This window comes from Aedes albopictus, chromosome 2, assembly GCF_035046485.1.
Source record: "Aedes albopictus strain Foshan chromosome 2, AalbF5, whole genome shotgun sequence".
Classification (NCBI taxonomy): domain Eukaryota; kingdom Metazoa; phylum Arthropoda; class Insecta; order Diptera; family Culicidae; genus Aedes; species Aedes albopictus.
The window spans coordinates 114507853-114528483 of NC_085137.1; the positions used below are offsets into that span (position 1 = coordinate 114507853).

The 20631-nt window shown below is 40.1% G+C and overlaps 2 protein-coding genes across 2 annotated transcripts; one reads left to right on the top strand and one right to left on the bottom strand.

Moving 5' to 3' along the window:
• The first annotated feature begins 1356 nt into the window (after window positions 1-1356).
• LOC134289035 (uncharacterized) lies at window positions 1357-3684 on the top strand. The gene is made up of 5 exons (XM_062855033.1): window positions 1357-1457; window positions 1521-2435; window positions 2495-2731; window positions 2800-2955; window positions 3023-3684. Exons 1-5 carry the CDS (start codon window positions 1413-1415, stop codon window positions 3272-3274), a joined length of 1605 nt encoding a protein of 534 aa, XP_062711017.1. The 5' UTR covers window positions 1357-1412; the 3' UTR covers window positions 3275-3684.
• A 5693-nt stretch (window positions 3685-9377) lies between these two features.
• LOC134289036 (proteasome assembly chaperone 4-like) lies at window positions 9378-10955 on the bottom strand. Its single transcript, XM_062855034.1, has 2 exons — window positions 10807-10955; window positions 9378-9966 (listed from the first exon to the last, which is right to left on the bottom strand). The coding sequence occupies exon 2, from the start codon at window positions 9953-9955 to the stop codon at window positions 9590-9592; it is 366 nt and encodes a 121-aa protein (XP_062711018.1). The 5' UTR covers window positions 9956-9966; window positions 10807-10955; the 3' UTR covers window positions 9378-9589.
• Window positions 10956-20631: the final 9676 nt, after the last annotated feature.

Here is a 20631-nt window from a genome sequence, read left to right on the forward strand (position 1 = left end):
TTAAGACAAAAACATTTGGAGATTTTGTGGTTATGGTTAAAATATTTTATTTTCAACTTTTTTCCATAGAAATTTGATTTTCCGTTTCATTTTAAGAAAAAATATTTCGAAGTGCATTCAATTTCCGTAAACCCTTAACTATACTAGAATGATGAAACAAAAAATTAAAATATGTTAACTGTTGCGATTCAATATAAAAGAAACAATGACATCCAAAATATCCAAAATATATTTTTTTCAATGAATTTTAAAAATTGTAAATACGCTTTTAAAGACACCACAAACTATTTTGAAATAAATATACGGAATAGTCCTAAATATCAGCCAAAAATATAAAAGTTTTGATTGCCCGGGAAAGAAAAAAAAAACAAAAATGCTCAAACTACACCCGTTTAAAGGCAGGGTTGGGTATTAGAGGGTTAAGCATATGACGAATATGGCAAACACCCAACAAAATCTATAAATTCCTTGAGGAAATGGCAAAAGATATTTGTGGAGCAATCCTAACAGATCTTGAGGGAATTTGAAACGTTTCGCAATCATTTTCCGTAACAATCGACTTTTTTAATTTGAAATACATTCGAAATTTCTGTAAAAGATTTTACAGAAACTTCATAGAAAATTCTACTGAAAAATGAAGACAGAAATTCCATCATTGATTCCTGCTAAAATCTCTTCAAAAATTTCTACATATTAGATGTTCTGCTAAAATAATTTTTGAAACACATTCTGGCAAACTTCAATGAGAAACGGAATTCCCATCCATTTCTCCATGAAGTTTGGCCAGATTTCTTTTCAAAAAATATTTTGAAAGTTCGTCAGAAACTTCTGTCGCAGTCTCGTTAATGCTTTTAAAGCCTCAATTCCAGATATATAGCTTATAGTAAGGGATTTATTTAAAATATTGCCCCTGGGATTCTTCTGAACAGAATCTACAAAACAATTTCATTTTTTTTCTACCTAGATCAACGAGAATCAAATTCTTAATTCCATAACATTGATACATTAATACTTTTTTGTAAGAATTGTTAACATTATTTTCCCAAAATGTATTTGTTTTTATTCTATACGGGCAAAAATATATCCTGTACAAAGAGGGCCTCCACAAAACTGTTGCCCCGGGTCTCCACATTTTTTAATGCGGCTCTGTTCCCAGCCAAATTTTTTTCGCATCGATTCAGAGTGAGGGCAAACTTTTTGCTCCAGATTCACCTGAAATGACGGTACGCTCTGCATTTGGTGCGAGAATTCTATTGATACCGTTAAGGTTGCAACATGTGAAGAACAATGGGTAGGCGTAGTTTGTTCGCCACAATCTCCTTTATAACTGGTCTTACAGTACCGTTTTCTCTGTGTCACAATACGGTCGTAGAGATCGTATCTGGCATCAATATTAGATAAAGCCTTGTAAAATGGCAAACCCGAGGCCACCATCTATGGAGACGCTTAGAACTTCTGTAAGTAGAGCATAAATGAACTCTTACATTAGGAATAATCACTCTAGGTTTTACTTTTACCAGCTGTTGAAGCAGATTCTGAGGAATTTGGACTGGTATGATCTGCAGTCCGCGATGCAGGTTTGCAGAAGATGGGAGAAAGTGGCATTTTGGATGCAGGTACCTAGACTGCGATTGAGCATTGTGCCCGACATCGGACCGAACGTTACCGAATATCAATACGACAAATTGTTGAGATACCATAGTACGCTGATGGAAAGTCGTCGGCGGTACAGGCATATAACGTTCTTTTGGGGTAGTTGGGATGGGCTGCATGAACCAGATCGTATCAAAGATATACTATTTCTGGAAATTATACGCCGCTTTCGCCGAAGCTTAGTTTCATTGACAATTGTGTCAGATGGGTATTGCATGATCCCATGGGTGATGAGTGCAATAATAAGAAGCTGCCCGTGGTTAAAAGCGTTGAATCTGAATGGCATGGTATTCAATTCGCTCAGCTTTTTCCATGACTGGGGGTTTCCAACCCGAATCCACACGCTAGAGGACGCCAATCATGTGATAAACTGCAGCCCGATGGCACCGGACTATTTTAACAACGTTACCACATTGCACGTAACGCTAACGATACAAAATCATTTGTACGACTTGTTTCGCAAGCTTAGTCCCCAGTTGATTAGCCTTACCTTGGAATGGGATCCCGAGCAATATCCCACATGCGTGAAGTGGCCCAGGGAATACTTTCCACGTCTACAGACGCTGGTTCTGAAAACCATGAGAGCAGAGACTGGAGAACAGCTTGGTCACTTCTTAAGAAGGATGCCTGCACTGAACTCGCTGACACTGTCTCCTCATCTAACTGGGGACATTTCCGTGATCAGCTGGATTAGCAGCATAAACCTGTGGCATCTCGATGTATGGCCAGTTTTTGTTTCAGTACCTCAGGTTCTTCTCATCACAAGATTTCAAAGCCTGAAGGTTGGATCATATCGTGAACTGGTTTGTAGGCATTGCTTCTAAAAGTCTATTTTTTCCAGAGTATTTGCATCCGTGGAGACTACAACATGCACAATAGACTACCTGATACCGCTAGACTGCCGAATACCGGTTGTCTGGCGCTCCAGGGCTACACATGGCAGTACGTTTTGGACAAACTTCTAATGGTTTTCCCCAATTTAGTTGAGCTTGAGTTGCAAACTGCCGAAAATTGGAAATGGAAAGATGCTCGTGCGATCAATTCCCTTAAATCACTAAATCACCTCATCCTGCATGAGGTATTTTGATGACCCTAATGTTGACCTTTACTGACCTTTCCTAAAACAATGCAACTGTTTATTCGCAGGGGGTACAAACACTGGAAAAGTTCATGCAATTCTGCGAAGATTTGACGGTACCAAGCATATGCGTGGTATCGAAGCATTATGCTCTCAATTATGATTACCTATCTAGGGAGTACATCGCATGTAACATTCGAAAGTTTTCCATTCACGCATTAGAGGTAAGTTGAAAGATTTGTTCTATTGTTTCCAATTTACGCTGACCTCAATTCTTACATTTCTTCACAGATCAATCCTTGTACGTGTGACCATTTGATACAGTCAATGCCAAATTTGAATACACTGGAACTAACGCTGCAGAAACCGTTAGACCAGTCCATCTACCAAGGAATTTGCACTCGAAATCCCCAATGCGAAATCAATCGACACTGGTACAAACCGTATAGATCAATTTTGAATCTGTACGAGCAGTCGGAAGGCATCCATGAAATGATGTCAGCAGATTTGGAGACCCCCTTCCCTCTCTCAAACTTATTTTAAATATGTTTGTTTTTAAAGTATTCATAGATTAGGCGTCTCTAATAAGTGATCATGTAGCTCCCAAGGAGCTAATCAGAGAAAATGAGACTACAAAAACTATGCAAAACATATTTTTGCATATGACGACAACTTTTTATATAGTTGAAAGATGTAAATTGCATGGTAAATTGTTTTAAACTGTGTATGTGTGTGTATGTGTATGTGTGTGTAAACAGGACAAAAAATATATATATGTGTAAATATATAAATTATGTATATGTAACTATGTAATTGTATGATACTATGTAAATTATTCATATATGTGTAGATACAAGAGTGCTATAAATGTGACAATATTTAAAACAAGCAATAAAACGTTTGACTACACTAGCCAAAGTGTTTTTTTTTTTCAGAGAAAGAAACAAAGAAATGAGGGTATCATAAGGGCGTGGCATATTGTTTAGTATTTGTTGAACATTGGAATTTGTGTGCTCGTTTAGATTTTCAACAAACGAAAAAAGGAAAACTTCGAGTTTGAGCAACAAATATTTAAATTTGGAGAAATTCTGCAAAGACCTGCTGAAAAAAAATTAAGCATGCTTTTAAAGGGGTTTCTGTTCATTAAAGCTGTTGTATACAGATATTTTCTTTCAGTATCTATTCGAATGCTAATTTTCATAAAAAAAAAACAACTGAAAACTCGAAATATTAATGAAAGTTAGCTGTTACGATAAAAGTTCAAGTATCCCAAAATATCTGGTCCCCTTGGAGACGAAAACCACATCAAAGAAAGGAACAAACATTTGAAATAGACGAAAAAACTTGAAGTATTTTTAGGAAAAGTATGCTTAATTCGCAAAATAAGAGATAAATTTGCGAAAAACTTACCACTTGTTTTAATGGGATTCGAACCCACGACTCCGTATCGCTAGTCCGGCGCTTTAACCAACCAAGCCACAGAACAAGTTACGATTCTGCGGAATAGAAAGTCAAACTGGAGCACCACCCTAACCGGATCCGTCTTTCACAACTTTATATCTCCTTCGGCTCTTAGATGTTAATCTCCCGTACTCTCACGGCCTCCGAACAACAAGTCTTCTTCTTTATGGCTCGACGTCCCCACTGGAACTTGGCCTGTCTCACTTCAACTTAGTGTTCTTTGAGCACTTCCACAGTTATTAATTGAAGGGCTTTCTTTGCCTGCCATTGCATGAATTTGTATATTGTGAGGCAAGTACAATGATACACTATGCCCAGGGAGTCGAGAAAATTTTCCCGAATGGGAAGGGAATCGAACCCGCCGTCTCCGGATTGGCGATCTAAAGCCTTAACCACTAGGCTAACTGGAGACCCCAACAACAAGTCTGGAGCTCGGTTTGAATAGGTCGTATGTGCTTTTGTCGATATAAAATTCGATCAGTTTATTTTAGTCATTGTAGCAATATGGCAGATATTTTGCAAACTTTTAATGATGGAACAGAAAGCCTGTTTTGTGAGAATTTTGCTGTATGTATCAACTTTGCTCAATTTCAACTGTTTTCGCTATAATAAGCGAATCCAACTGATCGAATTTTTAATCGACAAAAGCACATACGACCTATTCAAATCGAGCTCCAGAAGTGTTACCACCAAAACAAATGGTATTTTTTAACAAATGTATCTCTCAATTTGTCATTAAAACGTACTTTGTTTAAAAATACTACTAGTTTTTACGTCTATTTCAGACATACTGGCCGACTGGTATAGCCGGAGAAGGGCAATGAAATCATTGTCAAATATTTGAAAAGTCGAAAATTAGGTAGTTGAGCCAAAAACTCCAATAAGAAAGCGATTTATTAGCCTGAAACACCATTCAACAGCCACCATCTTGAACTGTGTGACGCCATCTTAGATTTTCGTCATGTTCACGCAGAATAATAAATTGTAAACACAATTAAATTCTAGTTCAAATCAACCGATTTCTCAGTTTACTATAGCGACAAACTGATTTCTAGTTTAAACTGAACTGTTCTATTGTTTGATAATACAAATATTTGCATTTGTTGAAATTTTTGACAGTTTGTTAAAACAAACAGAGATATGGTATTTTCAACATGAAATATTGGATTGATTCAAACGACTGCACTTTTACCACTAACAAACCCGGAATGTGATTGTGTTGGTGATGGCAGCAACTGCGGCAGCTCGGAAATCTATTTTTAGACCGTCGGTAAGCGGATGGGGAGGAGAACGACTAAAAAAAGACAAAAAAGGCGAAACCGATCAACTTTTTGTGGATACTGTCTTGTGAGTACCATCACTGCCAAAGCTGCACTTGGAAGTTGGAGTGATGGATTTGCTGCACCTTCTTCGTTGTGCCGATGTGGGGGTAAGTATTTTATTCTTCATTACACCAACAGAGCAAGCCATGAAAATGTTTGACAATTCTCAGGTCATTTTGACAGACCACACACATGCACGAAAAAGACGGAACATATATTCTACTTTATCGATCTTGTTGTCGTCCTTTTCATGCTCATATTATATCTGTCAAAATGACGTGAGAATTGTCAGTCATTTTGAGGTTAGGTTCTTTGGTGTAATGAAGAATAGACGTGTGAGTGCTTTCGGACCATGTTTATTGTTTTTATTTTGTTGAAACAACTGAAAGTTTTGACATTATTAAATGATGGTTATCGGTTGTTTTTATCGATAAATTCTAAATAAAAACAATTAAATATAACTTTGGAATAAGTAAATTCTCAGTTTGAAAATCAACCATGCGTTTTATTGCTTTAAACCAGCGTTTCTCAAATTATGGGTCGCGACCCACTGGTGGAAAATCGAGTTAATTTTAGAAGTGCGGTGTCTCTTTAAGGAGAAACTTCTGAGGATACAAACATGGCTGCCACAATGGCCGACTTGGTCCCCTACTCACGTTTTCAAGAACACCAATCTTGAAAATTTGTAAACAAATGTTCTCGATTTGGAAAAGCTGCCTCTTTCTGCAAGTGAGCAAAGCCAGGATAAACAAGTGTTGCTTGGTTCGATGCGTCGTTCGTCAGATTTGTGCCTCTAAAGTTTGTATACAAAATTCGAATCGGATTTCTTGATGTTTTACCTTAATGCTATTCAAAATTATGTATTATAAGTCTAAGTCTGGAGTACATTTAATATTGGCTCTACTGTCTGTGTTCTGAAATCGATTCTGAAACTATAAGTTTTCAATCGAAAGGATTTTTTTGTTGCTTGCAGTTTGCATTGTTAGTAAGATATTTACATACCAAGTTCAGCAGTTAAAATATATTAAAAAAAAGATTTATCAAAAACCAGCAAAAAAATACCAAACTTCGACAAGAAACCTAAACTTTACGGAACTGAAGTAAAGGTTAACTTCTGAAAAAAATCTGATGAATATTGATAACCCGAACTTCGCAGAAATCAGAACAACTGAAAAATTGATTGCAATAAAAATATAAATAAAATAAGTGTGTCTGACTATCCAGTACAAATTCTGAAAATTCAACTTGATGTCTCATTTTTTTCATTTTGTAGTAGATTTAAAAGTTCTGCAGAAGTACAAAACTGCTACTACATCTTCAAAGAATTTGCATAAATATTTTTTGTTTTGTTTATTTTCAGAATATGTGAGAGAAAACCAAAAACCTGTTTTGAAGCATCACTGAAGTCAGACTTGGTTGGAAACTTGAAAATTTATCTCAAATTCTTTAGACTAAGAGTTTACCGAAACTGGACACTTGGGTACCTTATTCTTTTCAAAAAAAAAAAAAAAGAAAGAGTACAATAGTTAAAAAAAAAATATTTACTACTTACGTAACGTAAGTTGATTCAACAAAGCCTATGGAAGTGATAAAATCGGCACCAACATTTCAAAAGGGCGTAACTGCATTTTGAAAAAAACCACTCTTTCACATCTGTGGGTCATATTTTAAGTTTCCCACGAAATTCACAAACATTACCAGAAAGAGAAATTGCTCTTCTTTCCTATGCTGGCGGTGATTTGCATGGCGGCATTGAAATACGATCCACAGATGTGAAAGAGGGATTTGTTTCAAAATGCAGTTACGCCCTTTTGAAATGTTGGTGCCGAAATGTATTTATTAAAAAGTCATTCCAAATTTACAAAAATTACGTATTTTATGAAATGGGGTCGCCATATTCTTTTAAAATCAAAAATGGGTCGCAAGCTTAAAAAGTTTGGGAATCCTTGTTTTAAACAAGCGCCATTTTTCTGCGTGTTGGATTAAGACAGACACTCCATTGAACAGCCACGTTTTTGAATTTGGAGCGACCATCTTGTATTTTAAACCGCCATCCTGGATACTCTGGTCCCCATTTTTGGACTTCAGACCCATATTACAATGTATTAGAGCTTAAACAGCCACCATTTTGAATTTTGAGGCACCATCCCAAGTAACAATTTTAGCTGAATAACAGCTTACTACGCCAAAATTTTAAAAATCAAGCTTAAGGTGAATATATAACGAAGCCACACCTCAAAATTTCAAGGGCACAAATCTGAGGCACCAAAAGACGGATTGCGCTGAAAAGTTGATCGATTGGTCACCACCAGCGGATTACCAATCCGTCTTTTGGTTCCTCAGATTTGTGCTCCTGAAAATTTGAGGTATGGCTTCGTTATATATTCACCTTAAGAGCGGTTTCTTCATCCGTTTTTCAGCAATAATGTTTTTAGAATATTAGGCCTTGAATATTGGGCCGACATAATGGTATATCTGGCCTCCAGTGTTGATTTCCACACAAAATTCTTGTGTAATGCATTACCGACTTGCTCGATAAACTTTGACAGATGGACTAGCAATATCAAGCATAACTTCTCAATCCGACGTAACTCGCAAATGTAAACAAATCCGGGTTTTCAGCTGCATATATGAAGCAAATTAAAGAATCCACATCAATGTTTAATGATTTATTGCTTAATTTGTTTAACTAAGCATATTTTTCGAAACGACGTATCTAACTGTTTTGATGTTTACAACCATGCTGATAGATGCACCGTTTTGATATATGAGAAAACCAAACGACGTATCTAGCCAAAATCCAAAGAACAACATTGACCATGAGTTTACTCAGATCAGTGAAAAAGTTAGATACGTCGATTTGAAAAATTATGCTTGATATATTTTGCAGGGGCAATCGAAACTTTGAACTTCTTGAATACTATCATACCTCGATATGCCTTTCATTAGGTGGACATAAGAGGCAAAATAACAAAAACGAATAGGTACCATAATTTTGCAAAAATAACACCTAGAAAATAACAGGTCTTGTTATTTCAATAATGCATGCATACCTAAAATTTCAAGGGCTGTATTTGTTATTCAAAAGATATCGAATACCAAAGTAATAACATATCTTAGTATTAAATTAAGCATTTTCTCGATAGCTACAAGACATAATAACTTGTTCTTCAGTAATTTTCCCTGCTAATTACATAATACCACATAAATACCAAATACTGCTCAAATATCTCCAATTCTCGGATACTTATTCAAAACGACGTATCAACATAGGATTTGCGTGTATTATACGTTGTTTTGAAAAAGTATCGGAGAATTGTTATTGTAATGTTCTTATATTATCAACATGGTGATAACAATTTCAAATATTCGGCCACTGGTTGTTCTTTGCATGATATTACCTTCTGCTTGGGAGAGACTCTTGGAAGGAATGTTTTGTTAGTAGAGTTTACCCGGGAGTGGATCTTGGAGTCACATACAGTTGGCGAAGCGATATAGGGTATGTGTGCCATCAGTAATCTCACCCTCCCATATTCATCCTATTCTAGAACAAGCGATTACGGCACCGATTGATTCCGTTCTTTTTGTTTTCATGGATGCTCACTTCTAACAAACAGCGCTTCAATCTTTTATTTTTCGTAGGATGAAAATGGGAGCCATATGCTTATTAAGGGAACCAATACCCTATCAGAAATTCTATGCATAAAAACTGATAACTTCTTGCATTCCATAACTCAAACAAGATGTTTGACTCGTTGTACCAAATAGAACGCATTCATATTACATGAATAACCGATTATCACTTTCATTACACGAGAGAAAATATTAATTTTGTTTATTCTTAACAATAAAGATTAAACACATTTTCAGTTCACATGTACATCTGTATTAAGCAGTTTGCGCTTTTATAAGTTCTTACAAAAATATTCGTAACTAAATATCTTAAGCTACAGCAACAAATGTCCTTATTGTTCAAACCACGAGTCAAGCAGCATACTTAAAACAATAAATAATAATTATAGTCTTCCTGATTGAGAGCAGCATCAAGTCCCACATCAACGGCCTTTCACCCTAATCAGAAGCACTCCGGATTGTTGTTGATCTCCTCGAAAAGCTTCTGCTCCAGCGTTGGCCGCACTATTCTATCGTTGGGCACGTTGGCACTCAGGTAGACCTGTTTCTTCAGCCTTTTGGACAGCTTTTGGGCCAGTTCTTCCGATCCGGCACCGACCGGCTCTCCCATGATGGTGGTCGAAAGCATTTCGTTGCTCGTGGGTACCAGCATGGCCATCGACAGTTCGTCGAAGTTTTCCGCTTTGTTCTCGCCGATGTAGATGAAAACCGAGTCCTTCATTTTGAGGATTCTGATGTTATACCGGATCTCGCACACTTCCACGCTGCAAAGGTGCGAAGTGAAATTTGGCGTCAGGGTGGTGGTCATCGCGGAAAGATCTGGAAAAAGTCAAATGATGTTACTATGTGTTCGTTTTTTATTCCTGATAGCGAAGCATGCGTTTGAGCCATAAATAAAAATAAACAAGATAGTGTTTGTCTTTACTGAATCAGTTTCAAATGTTTCAGTTTTTGTTGAAAAGCGATTTAATGTGGTTGAACTCGTTTATTTCAAAAGGATTTGCATACAGTGAGGCACTCTATATATACTAATACTAGTCAATCTCAAAATTTAAATTTGCCGTTTAACAGTCGAATTTATTAGCTGTAAGAATTTACAACGCATTCTTCATGCTCAGAATTTTCTATTCTTACCGATGTTCATACATATGTTCGCCCCAAAGTGGCATTTTTTTTTGAAGTTATTTATCTTTAAGTTTAAATGTGTTGAACAAAATTCTGTAACGTAGATTCATGGGGTTCCACCCGGTACTGGTTTTGCAGATGCAGATTTTCTTTTGCCAATATTTGAATTTTAACAAATGTTATCTGCCTAAATTTGTATCAAAATGATCAATTTGACCCCGGATTAAGGGTACTTTCATTTCGATGAAATATTATAACCAAATTCCACTTGACATATTATAACCGAAATTCCAATTGATCTCTCGTCATTCAGATGTTTCAATCTCTCAAACGTATCTTGAAGTTTTAGTTACAAATCTAATCAACTGTTAGTCTATCAAACGTATTTATGCAAAGTTTTATTTGCATTACCAAACTGAAAGCTGGAGTCAACTTACAACTTATTTTCCAGCTCAACCAATTTCTACAACCTGTTATTAATTAGGCTGGTTCTAATGGCAATTATTAATTAGTGTTTACACTCCAATATCCTACCTTTTTGAGAAGCGATGTATAAAACCTCGTAAATTGATATGATTTGCAACTTTTTGGCGAACCTGGAGTTAAAAAAGTTCGACGTCTGTGGCCTTGAAAGAAGGGAAAACTCAAACCGACAGAATAAACAAATCAGCTTCAAAACAAGACGCTGCACGCTGCCAGTTTGACAGAAGCGAGGAAGCGTTAGCAGCGAAGGCGTCACGCATGCGCTGCATACAACAGGGCACACATGGTTCAAATTATGGCCAACGCAATGTGGCTCGTCGCTGAGATCGGTGGGAATTCGAAACCATTTTTGTTTTGACAGAAAGGTATGAAATTAGTGTGTTAAGAATAGATAGAACTTTCAGTTTAATTAATTATTGTAGAATTAATACATGAAAGCACAGAGAACAGACGTCTATCTTCGCTTTCTGCCTTGTGTAAAACTTTGTAACGGTCATTTCAGAGTATGTGGTTATGCTCCCGTTGCGCGGCGCTAGCGTCACAGAGAACAGACATTTAAGCTCGAACAAAAATACGTCGAAATCGTGTGTAAAGGATTTAAGTGTACCTCAACGCCACCAACGGAGACTGCCCCACATATAAAGTCGATTTGACTATACGATGGCAGTGTTCATCGTTAAAATACACTAACCTACAAAGCGATACGAGCGCCAAACGGCAAAAAACGGCGAGAACTGGAAACAAAAATGACAACACGACAATGAAAGTGGTGGGATGCTGGCGCCACGCAACGGGAGCATAACCACATACTTTAAAATGACCGTTACAAAGTTTTACACAAGGCAGAAAGCAAAGATAGACGTCTGTTCTCTGTGCTAGCGTCCCATCACTTACATTGTTGTGTTGTCATATTTGTTTCCAATGCTCGCCGTTTTTGGCCGTTTGGCGCTCGTGTCGCTTTGTGGGCTAGTGTATTTTAACGATGAACACTGCCATCGTGGGGTCAAATCGGCTTTATATGTGGGGCAGTCTCCGTTGGTGGCGTTGAGGTAAACTTAAATCATTTACACACGATTTCGACGTATTTTTGTTCGAGCTTAAACCACAGAGAACAGACGTCTATCTTCGCTTTCTACCTTGTGTAAAACTTTGTAACGGTCATATCAGAGTATGTGGTTATGCGCCCGTTTAGCGGCGCTAGTGTCCCATCACTTACATTGTTGTGTTGTCATATTTATTTCCAGTGCTCGCCGTTTTTGGCCGTTTGGCGCTCGTGTCGCTTGGTGGGCTAGTATATTTTAACGATGAACAAGCCATCGTGGAGTCAAATCGACTTTATATGTGGGGCAGTCTCCGTTGGTGGCGTTGAGGTTCACTTACATCCTTTACACACGATTTCGACGTATTTTTGTTCGAGCTTAAATCACAGAGAACAGACATTTAAGCTCGAACAAAAATACGTCGAAATCGTGTGTAAAGGATTTAAGTGCACCTCAACGCCACCAACGGAGACTGCCCCACATATAAAGTCGATTTGACCCCACGATGGCAGTGTTCATCGTTAAAATACACTAGCCCACAAAGCGACACGAGCGCCAAACGGCAAAAAACGGCGAGCACTGGAAACAAATTTGACAACACAACAATGTAAGTGATGGGACGCTAGCGCCGCGCAACGGGAGCATAACCACATCACAGAGAACAGACGTCTATCTTTGCTTTCTGCCTTGTGTAAAACTTTGTAACGGTCATATCAAAGTATGTGGTTATGCTCCCGTTGCGTGGCGCTGTGGAGAGCGATGATTACCCTCCGCTACATCCGCGCACCCCTTGAACATCGCAGCACAAACGGCAACCCTGCCGACCAACGAACATCAGTTCGTGCCAATAACTCGCCGAGAGCAAACGTGTACTTTTTCGCTATTCTTTTATTAAATCGTTTATACCGTAAAGTTTCCGCGTGTTTATTATTCCGCCGGTCTCAATCCGATTCCCCTTCGCTGTGTGTCCACTCGTCGTGACTCTGCTATCGGTCCCCGCCATCAGGTGATGGTCCCAGGAAGTGATCAATTGAGACGGAATCGGCGGTGAAAATAATCCGGTCGCTGGCGTCGGTCGGAGTATCGCGAAGAACAAAAGTGTTTGCCTGTGTGTCGTGTGCGAAGAAGAAGAAGAACCATGTCGGATGCCAAGTTTGCCATAACAAAACTGAACGGCACCAATTGGCAGACATGGAAGGTGCGAATTGAAATGTTGCTACAGCGGGAGGACCTGTGGCACGTAGTGGAAGAACCCGTCCCGGCAGATTACCTCCTGGACGATGAGTGGGTCAAAGCTGACCGAAGAGCGAAGGCAACGATCATTTTGTCGATTGATGACAATCAGTTGCCCATCGTGAAAAACAGTGTTTTGGCGCGTGACGTGTTCGCTTCTCTGAAATCGTACCATCAGAAATCAACGCGATCGGTACGGGTTTCGCTGCTTAAAAAGCTGTGTGCGTCGAATCTATCGGAACGCGGTAATCTCGAAGAACACTTGCGGGAACTCGATGAACTTTTCGATCGGTTAGATGCCGCGGGTACCGAACTCGATAAAGACACCAAAATCTGTATGATTTTGCGTAGTCTGCCACCCTCCTTCGACGGGATTGTGACCGCTTTAGACAATCGGGCTTGTATTATCGTAGCAATCCATGATGTACGGTTAGATATTGTTCTGGAATAAACTGTCATTGTTATTAAAACCACCGAACGAAGGAGTTTACAAATGGCGACGAAGGTTAAATTTGAAATCTGCAAAGTCCTTAAAAGAGTAGAATGTGAAAAAAAAAGGAAAAACTTTTTGTATCGGGAATTCTGAAACTGAAAAAAAAACAAACTCAACGGAAATTGGAATTCATGAAGAGGAAACCTGGCTGTGATTAATGCAAGGAAAGCAGCTAGGGGAGAGTTTCCAGATGTGCTGGTTGACCAACCAAGGGAGCTGGACCGTCTTGGGTTGGCTGCTCATTACCTGGATAAATACGTTACCTGCTTCGGTACTGATTGAGGGATCCTGAAAGACCGAGAATTTGTCACAAACGGAACTCTGCTGCCACAATACAATAGCAAGCCGCAGTAAAGTTGCAAGAAATCGAACTCGAGTTGATGACTTGGTTGACGAGCTCCTTTCAGAGGGCTACCACCGTCAGATGGAGACTACGTTCGCGAAACGCAAAAGCACCACGTTAAGATAAGTATCTTAGATTTCGTATATATTTACGAAGGCAAATCATAGATTGAAAACGCAACAGATTTCTTAATATACCACCACCGATTCATCCGATCGATTCAATGATCCAATGTTAGTTTAGCATACACGTTTACACAGCGCATGACACTAATAGACTTAAACTAACTCGTGTAAATACTATTTCCAATCAATATTAGAAATTAAAAAAAAAAAAACAAGATTCTGTAGTATCTTATAGAATAATGCACTGAAACATATCATATTATTGTAAATAAGAAACATAATTAGTTTCTGAAATTTTAGACTCAAACTACAGAGATGGACTTTATAAATTTTGAAAACTTATTTGAAACATTGAAACTGCAATTTGCTAGATTTCGCTAAAACTGAAACACTATAAGTGATGTTCTTATCTCGCGAATAGGGTTAAGAGCCGTTTATCAGATTTCCATGTCCGGGGAAAGAGGGAAATTTTGCTAAAAGAGAAAATATTCCACACGCGGACATTACAATAAAAGAAACGCACATTCATTTCCAAAGACTATTTACATTATACATAATGTTACGATTAATTACAACATATTGAAAATTACATCTCGGAGAGCACGCGTGATACTGCATTTCGTTGCTGTTGCGGTCGTTGACGTTCTGCTGTAATTTGTGATCAACGTCATCACTTACATGGGCGGCAGTGGTGGTGCAACGTCTGTCGTCTATCCGTCGTCATGATAGAAACGAGCTGAACCGATTAAGCTTTCAAAAGGGGGAATAGGTCTCCATATTGAATGTTTGTTCACAAAACAGATCATTTCACTGTTGCATTACTTGTGGGAGAAAAAAATGATTGGAAAAGCACGAAAATCAAGAAATACTGAAATACCACTTTTTACGGAAACATCATACATAGAGAATATACTGTGTAGTACAATAATTCACTCTGCGATAGAACAGGTGCGACTAAATATCATCATATTTCTGTTCGTAAATCTAGCTATTAGAAAAAAAATTAAAAATGTAAAGTATTCCACGGTAGACGCACGGTAAATGGTTTATATTCATACACAATTGTATGTGAACATCAATTGAAGTATTTGAAACTGTTATGTTTATGAATGCATACGAGTTAATTTTCGGTTAATGTTAACATTAAAAATATATTGTTATGTGGTTCAATTTTATGACATCAAATTGTTGAAGAGAGTCTATTTAGCAACCTGATAACAAAGTATCAATTATTTGGAATCACTGTACAATTTTAGTCAAATGGACTTTATTGTAGAAAGTTAAAATTAAAGCTTTATAGTTCGTCGTGTCTCCAGTTAGCCTAGTGGTTGAGGCTATGGATCGCCAATCCGCAGACGGCGGGTTCGATTCCCGTTCCAGTCGGTAAAATTTTTCCGACTCTTTGGGCATAGTGTATCATTGTACTTGCCTCACAATATACAAATTCATGCAATGGCAGGCAAAGAAAGCCCTTCAATTAATAACTGTGTTCAAAGAACACCAAGTTGAAGCGAGGCAGGCCAAGTCCCAGTGGGGACGTAGAGCCATAAAGAAGAAGAAGAAGTTCGTTAAGAATACTGATGATAGTATTTTACATATTACAAAAAAAAAATAGGGAAACTATCATGTTGTATTCAAGAATATGTCAATTCAAATATACAACTAAATGCAAATGAAAAGCAATTTTAAACGTGGGAAAAATCGATACTTAATGAAGCGCCACGATGTCATAGAACTACGAACTGGATTATAATGGGAAATTGTTTGTTACGGCATATTAATTGAAGTGAATGCACGAAATGTGATTATAAGCTTTTGATGATGAAACTTTTGACAACTGGTGTATGGTTCGGTATATATTTAATAGCACAGTTAAAGTTTGTGTAACGCCAATAAGTTTTATGTCATTATATGGAAACTGTTGTTGTTCAAAAAAAAAAAAAAAAAAGACAAATGGAAGTTCTTGTCACTTTGGAGAAAGCAATTGTGTCAAATGTTATCCTAGTTTGTTGACTTGCAGAATATTTCCGTATTCTTGTTTTAGTTACATCGTATTGCACTATGAATAGGTTTGAATCGTATCGACAAATTATGCTGAAACCCGTAGGCGATCCTCGGGATGAAAATATTATAATCTAAATCCAGAGCGATCCCTGATATAATAGAATTTGAAATTGGGCTGATTGTATGCCACACCACCTGTAGGCGATCCTAGGGTGCAGATTTAACCTGGAGGCGATCCTCAGGTTATAAAAGAAAACTTAGAGGCGATCCTCGGCTAGAAAAAAACTGGAGGCGATCCTCTAGTTGGAACAAAGGAACCTAGAGGCGATCCTCAGGTGGAGACCGAAAAACCTGCTGGTGATCCTCAGGTATGATAATGTACAGAAATACTCGGAGGCGATCCTCGGGTTCAGATAAACCTGGAGGCGATCCTCAGGTTATAGCCAAGAGGCGATCCTCTGGTTATGTTTAACAAAATCCTGCTGGCGATCCTCAGGATGGCCATGTGCCAAAACACCTGGAGGCGATCCTCGGGTTCAGATAAAACCTGGAGGCGATCCTCAGGTTATAACCAAGAGGCGATCCTCTGGTTATGTTTAACAGAATCCTGCTGGCGATCCTCAGGATGGTAATGTGCCGAAACACCTGGAGGCGATCCTCGGGTGTGGATAAAACCTGGAGGCGGTCCTCAGGTTATAGCCTAGAGGCGATCCTCTGGTTATGGTTAACAGAATCCTGTTGGCGATCCTCAGGATACCAAAGGCGATCCTTTGGGAAAACGGAACCCTGTTGTTGGGATGAAGTACAAAATTCTGCAGAATTAGTGGAACCCAGACAAAGGGATGAAGTACGCAAAAGTACCCCGGAGGCGATCCTCGCGGGAGAAAACTCTGAGATCTGGAGGCGAACCTCTGGGTGATTCACATATGTCAAGGTACAAAATACCATTGCAAAATCCAGAGGCGAACCTCTTGGGTTAGAGTTCGAACAGCAGATTCAAATACACTGTATTTACCATGGTAATAATGTCAATTAATAAAATGTTATATATTTCAGAAGTGAATAAGGAAGAAGCATTAAGGTACTGAGAAAAAAAGAAAATAAGTACACAATAAAGAAACATAAAACCGGAAGGAAGAGAAGGAGACCAACGTGTATCAGCAGCATTAAGAAAATCACAGACACAATAAAGTTCATTTTGTATTTATGAACAGTGTATATCAAATTTCACATGTTAGCTATTTTTCAGGCTGAATCCAAACCCTAACCATCATGACCATAGATATCTAAATGAAACGATTCGTTAGATGAAGTGTGGACTGACTACTAATTGAGGCGACCAGATTTATAAAATGTGGACCAAATCGTGGACGTACTATTTCAAGAACTATCAAGAACATCAGAACTATAAAAGAAGGGAGGGATGTAGGATCGTAGCAATCCATGATGTACGGTTAGATATTGTTCTGGAATAAACTGTCATTGTTATTAAAACCACCGAACGAAGGAGTTTACAGGGCTGATGACGATATTTCGGTTGACATCGTCAAATCGAAATTGATGGACGAGTTCCATCGTCGCTTGGAACGCGAAAGTACCGGCTCGAAAACGGAAAAAGCGATGCGTTCGGTGGAAAAGTCGAAAGAGAGTCGCGTGTGCCATTTTTGTAAGAAGCCGGGTCACCTGCGCCGTGATTGCCGGAAATATAGGGCCTCAGTGAAAGAAGAAAACGGCTCTAGAAGTGAAAAAGAAAACCCGAAGGCAAAGGCAGTGCACAGTGAGGGACGAAATGTGGCATTTACCGGTGGTGACGAAATGAGCTCGCGCGCGTGGATTGTGGACAGTGGGGCGAGCGCCCACATGACCAATGACCGTGGATTCTTTGACTCGTTGAAAAACTTTGCTGGTGGGTGGATCACGCTCGCCGATGGGAAGAAGACGGAAATCCTTGGAGAAGGTAGTGGGGTGCTTCGCGGAGTGAACGACCGTGGTGAGCCGGTCAGAATCGAAGTGAGTGACATGAAATACGTGCCTGGTCTCGCGACCAGCTTGATTTCGGTGGCGAAGCTAGCCGAGAAGAAACTTGAAGTGAACTTTAACAGTGACGGTTGCCGAATCATGGATGCAGGAGGAGCTGTCGTTGCGACTGGCTGTCGTTACGGTGGCCTGTACTACTTGCGGACGATCGAGGAATCCAACAAGGCGTCGACGGGTGAGCACAACGTAAACTGCCAGCATCAATGGCACCGGCGGTTGGGCCACAGAGATTGGGCCGCCGCTGAGCGAGTCGTCAAGGAAGGCCTTGCTACGGGCATTAAGGTAAGCGACTGTGGTTTACGTCTTGTATGTGAATGTTGTATGGAAGGAAAGTCGGCAAGGCTGCCGTTTCCTCCAGTTACCGAGCGGAAGGCAGATCGGGTCCTCGACATCGTGCACACGGACCTATGCGGCCCGATGAAAACGACAACGCCCAGTGGAAATCGCTACGTAATGCATCTCATAGACGACTATAGCCGCTTCACGGTTACCTATCTACTGAAGCAGAAATCGGAAGCGACGGAGCTCATCAAGGAATACGTGAGATGGACGGAGACCCTGTTTGGAAGGAAGGTTCGCGTGATCCGCTCCGACGGCGGCGGGGAGTTCAACAACAACGAGTTGATGGCTTTCTATCGTTCTGAAGGGATCAAGCCGCAGTTCACCGCGCCGTACTCGCCTCAGCAGAACGGCGTGGCTGAGCGGAAGAACCGCTCGATAACAGAGATGGCTACCTGCATGCTTCTCGATGCCGGTATGGACAAGCGTTACTGGGGTGAAGCTGTGCTTACGGCAACATACCTGCAGAACCGCTTACCGTCGAGGTCGCTCCAGCAAACACCGTTCGAGCTCTGGTGGGGGCGTAAGCCGGACTTGGCACATCTCCGGGTATTTGGTGCCGAAGCCTTCGTACACGTTCCGGACCAGAAGCGCAGCAAACTAGACAGCAAATCCCGCAAATTGAAGTTTGTGGGGTATTCGATGGAGCATAAGGCTTATCGGTTCGTCGACTGCGAAACCGATTTGATTACCGTTAGTCGCGACGCTCGTTTTCTCGAGTTGGGAAATGGAACATCAACAGTAGAAATCTCAACGTCGACACCGGAGAAGCGTTCTAGCGAACGGGATCGGCCTGCTTCTAGCGAGGAGGAGAACCAGAGGAAGGAGGAGCTCAACGACGCGTCCGATGCGGAAGATTTTGAAGACGCCGAGGATGAAGCTCCAGTAGGTGTGGAACACGTGCGCCGCCCGCAGCGGGCCACTCGTGGTGTAGCACCGCGACGTCTGGAGGACTACGTGCTGGATTATGCGGTAGGCACAGCAGCGTGCGCTACTCAGGAACCCGTGAACTACAAAGAAGCCTTGGAGAGTGCTGATTGGCGAGCCGCGATGGAAGATGAGCTGGAATCGCATCGCCGGAACCACACTTGGGAGCTTGTACCGTTACCAAAAGGCAAGAAGTTGGTAGGCTCCAAGTGGGTATTCAAGCTGAAACGTGACGAAGAAGGGAAGATCGTGAAGCACAAAGCCAGAGTTGTGGCTCAAGGCTACACACAGCGGTTTGGAGAAGATTTCGAGGAAGTGTACGCTCCAGTCACAAGGCATGCGACGTTCAGGACGTTTCTGACGGTTGCGGCCAAGCGTGGTATGACAGTGAAGCATTTGGACATAAAGACTGCCTACCTGAATGGAGTCCTGGAGGAAGAAGTCTTCATGCGCCAGCCGCCCGGCTGCGCGGCGCAAGGGCAGGAGAATCTCGTCTATAAATTGCAGAAAAGCATCTACGGGCTGCGCCAATCGGCGCGCTGTTGGAACAAGCGCCTGCACGATACGCTAACGAAACTGGGATTTAAACAATCAAGTTCCGATCCGTGTATGTACGTGAGGAAGAGTGGTGCAACCAGCGTGTTCCTGCTGGTATACGTAGACGATATGGTCGTGGCTTCGTCCGATGAAGAAGAGTTGCAGAAGGTGATCCGCAGTCTCGGTGAAGAATTTGAACTGACCTGTCTAGGAGATGTCCGCCACTTCCTTGGCATGGAAGTCCGTCGGGATGAACAAGGGTACAGAATTCGTCTACACACCAAAAATCGATTGAAAGTTTCAGCAAACTCGTTTGCTGAAAAACAACCAGCAAATACATGATTTACTGATAAAATCAGTAAATCAATAGCGTTTGCTGAAAATCAGTTAAGTCGTCCGAATTACTGAAATTACAGCTAATTTTTCCGACCGCTCGCCGCCTCGGCCAGCCACTTGTCAAAATAAAAAAATAAAAAAATGGCTTTGTACATCGAGTGTTTGTGAGGCAACGCAAATTCAGTTTTTTTTTGTATTGTTTAAGGAATATTTTGAATTGAAGTGTGTATTGAATGCACTACAAAACAAGTTTACACTTTTAGACAGGTATGTATGATAGTTTAAACAAATAACAATATGATTATTTCCGAAAATTGCTTCTTAGGTGATGAACAAAGTCCATGCATCCGTGGAACCAACAACCAACGGCATCTTCTGAAGCAGCTGTTTCCATTTACAACCGACAGGCCGACTCATTTTTTACAAATTTCATATCTTTTTTTTTATTAATTATTTTGAATA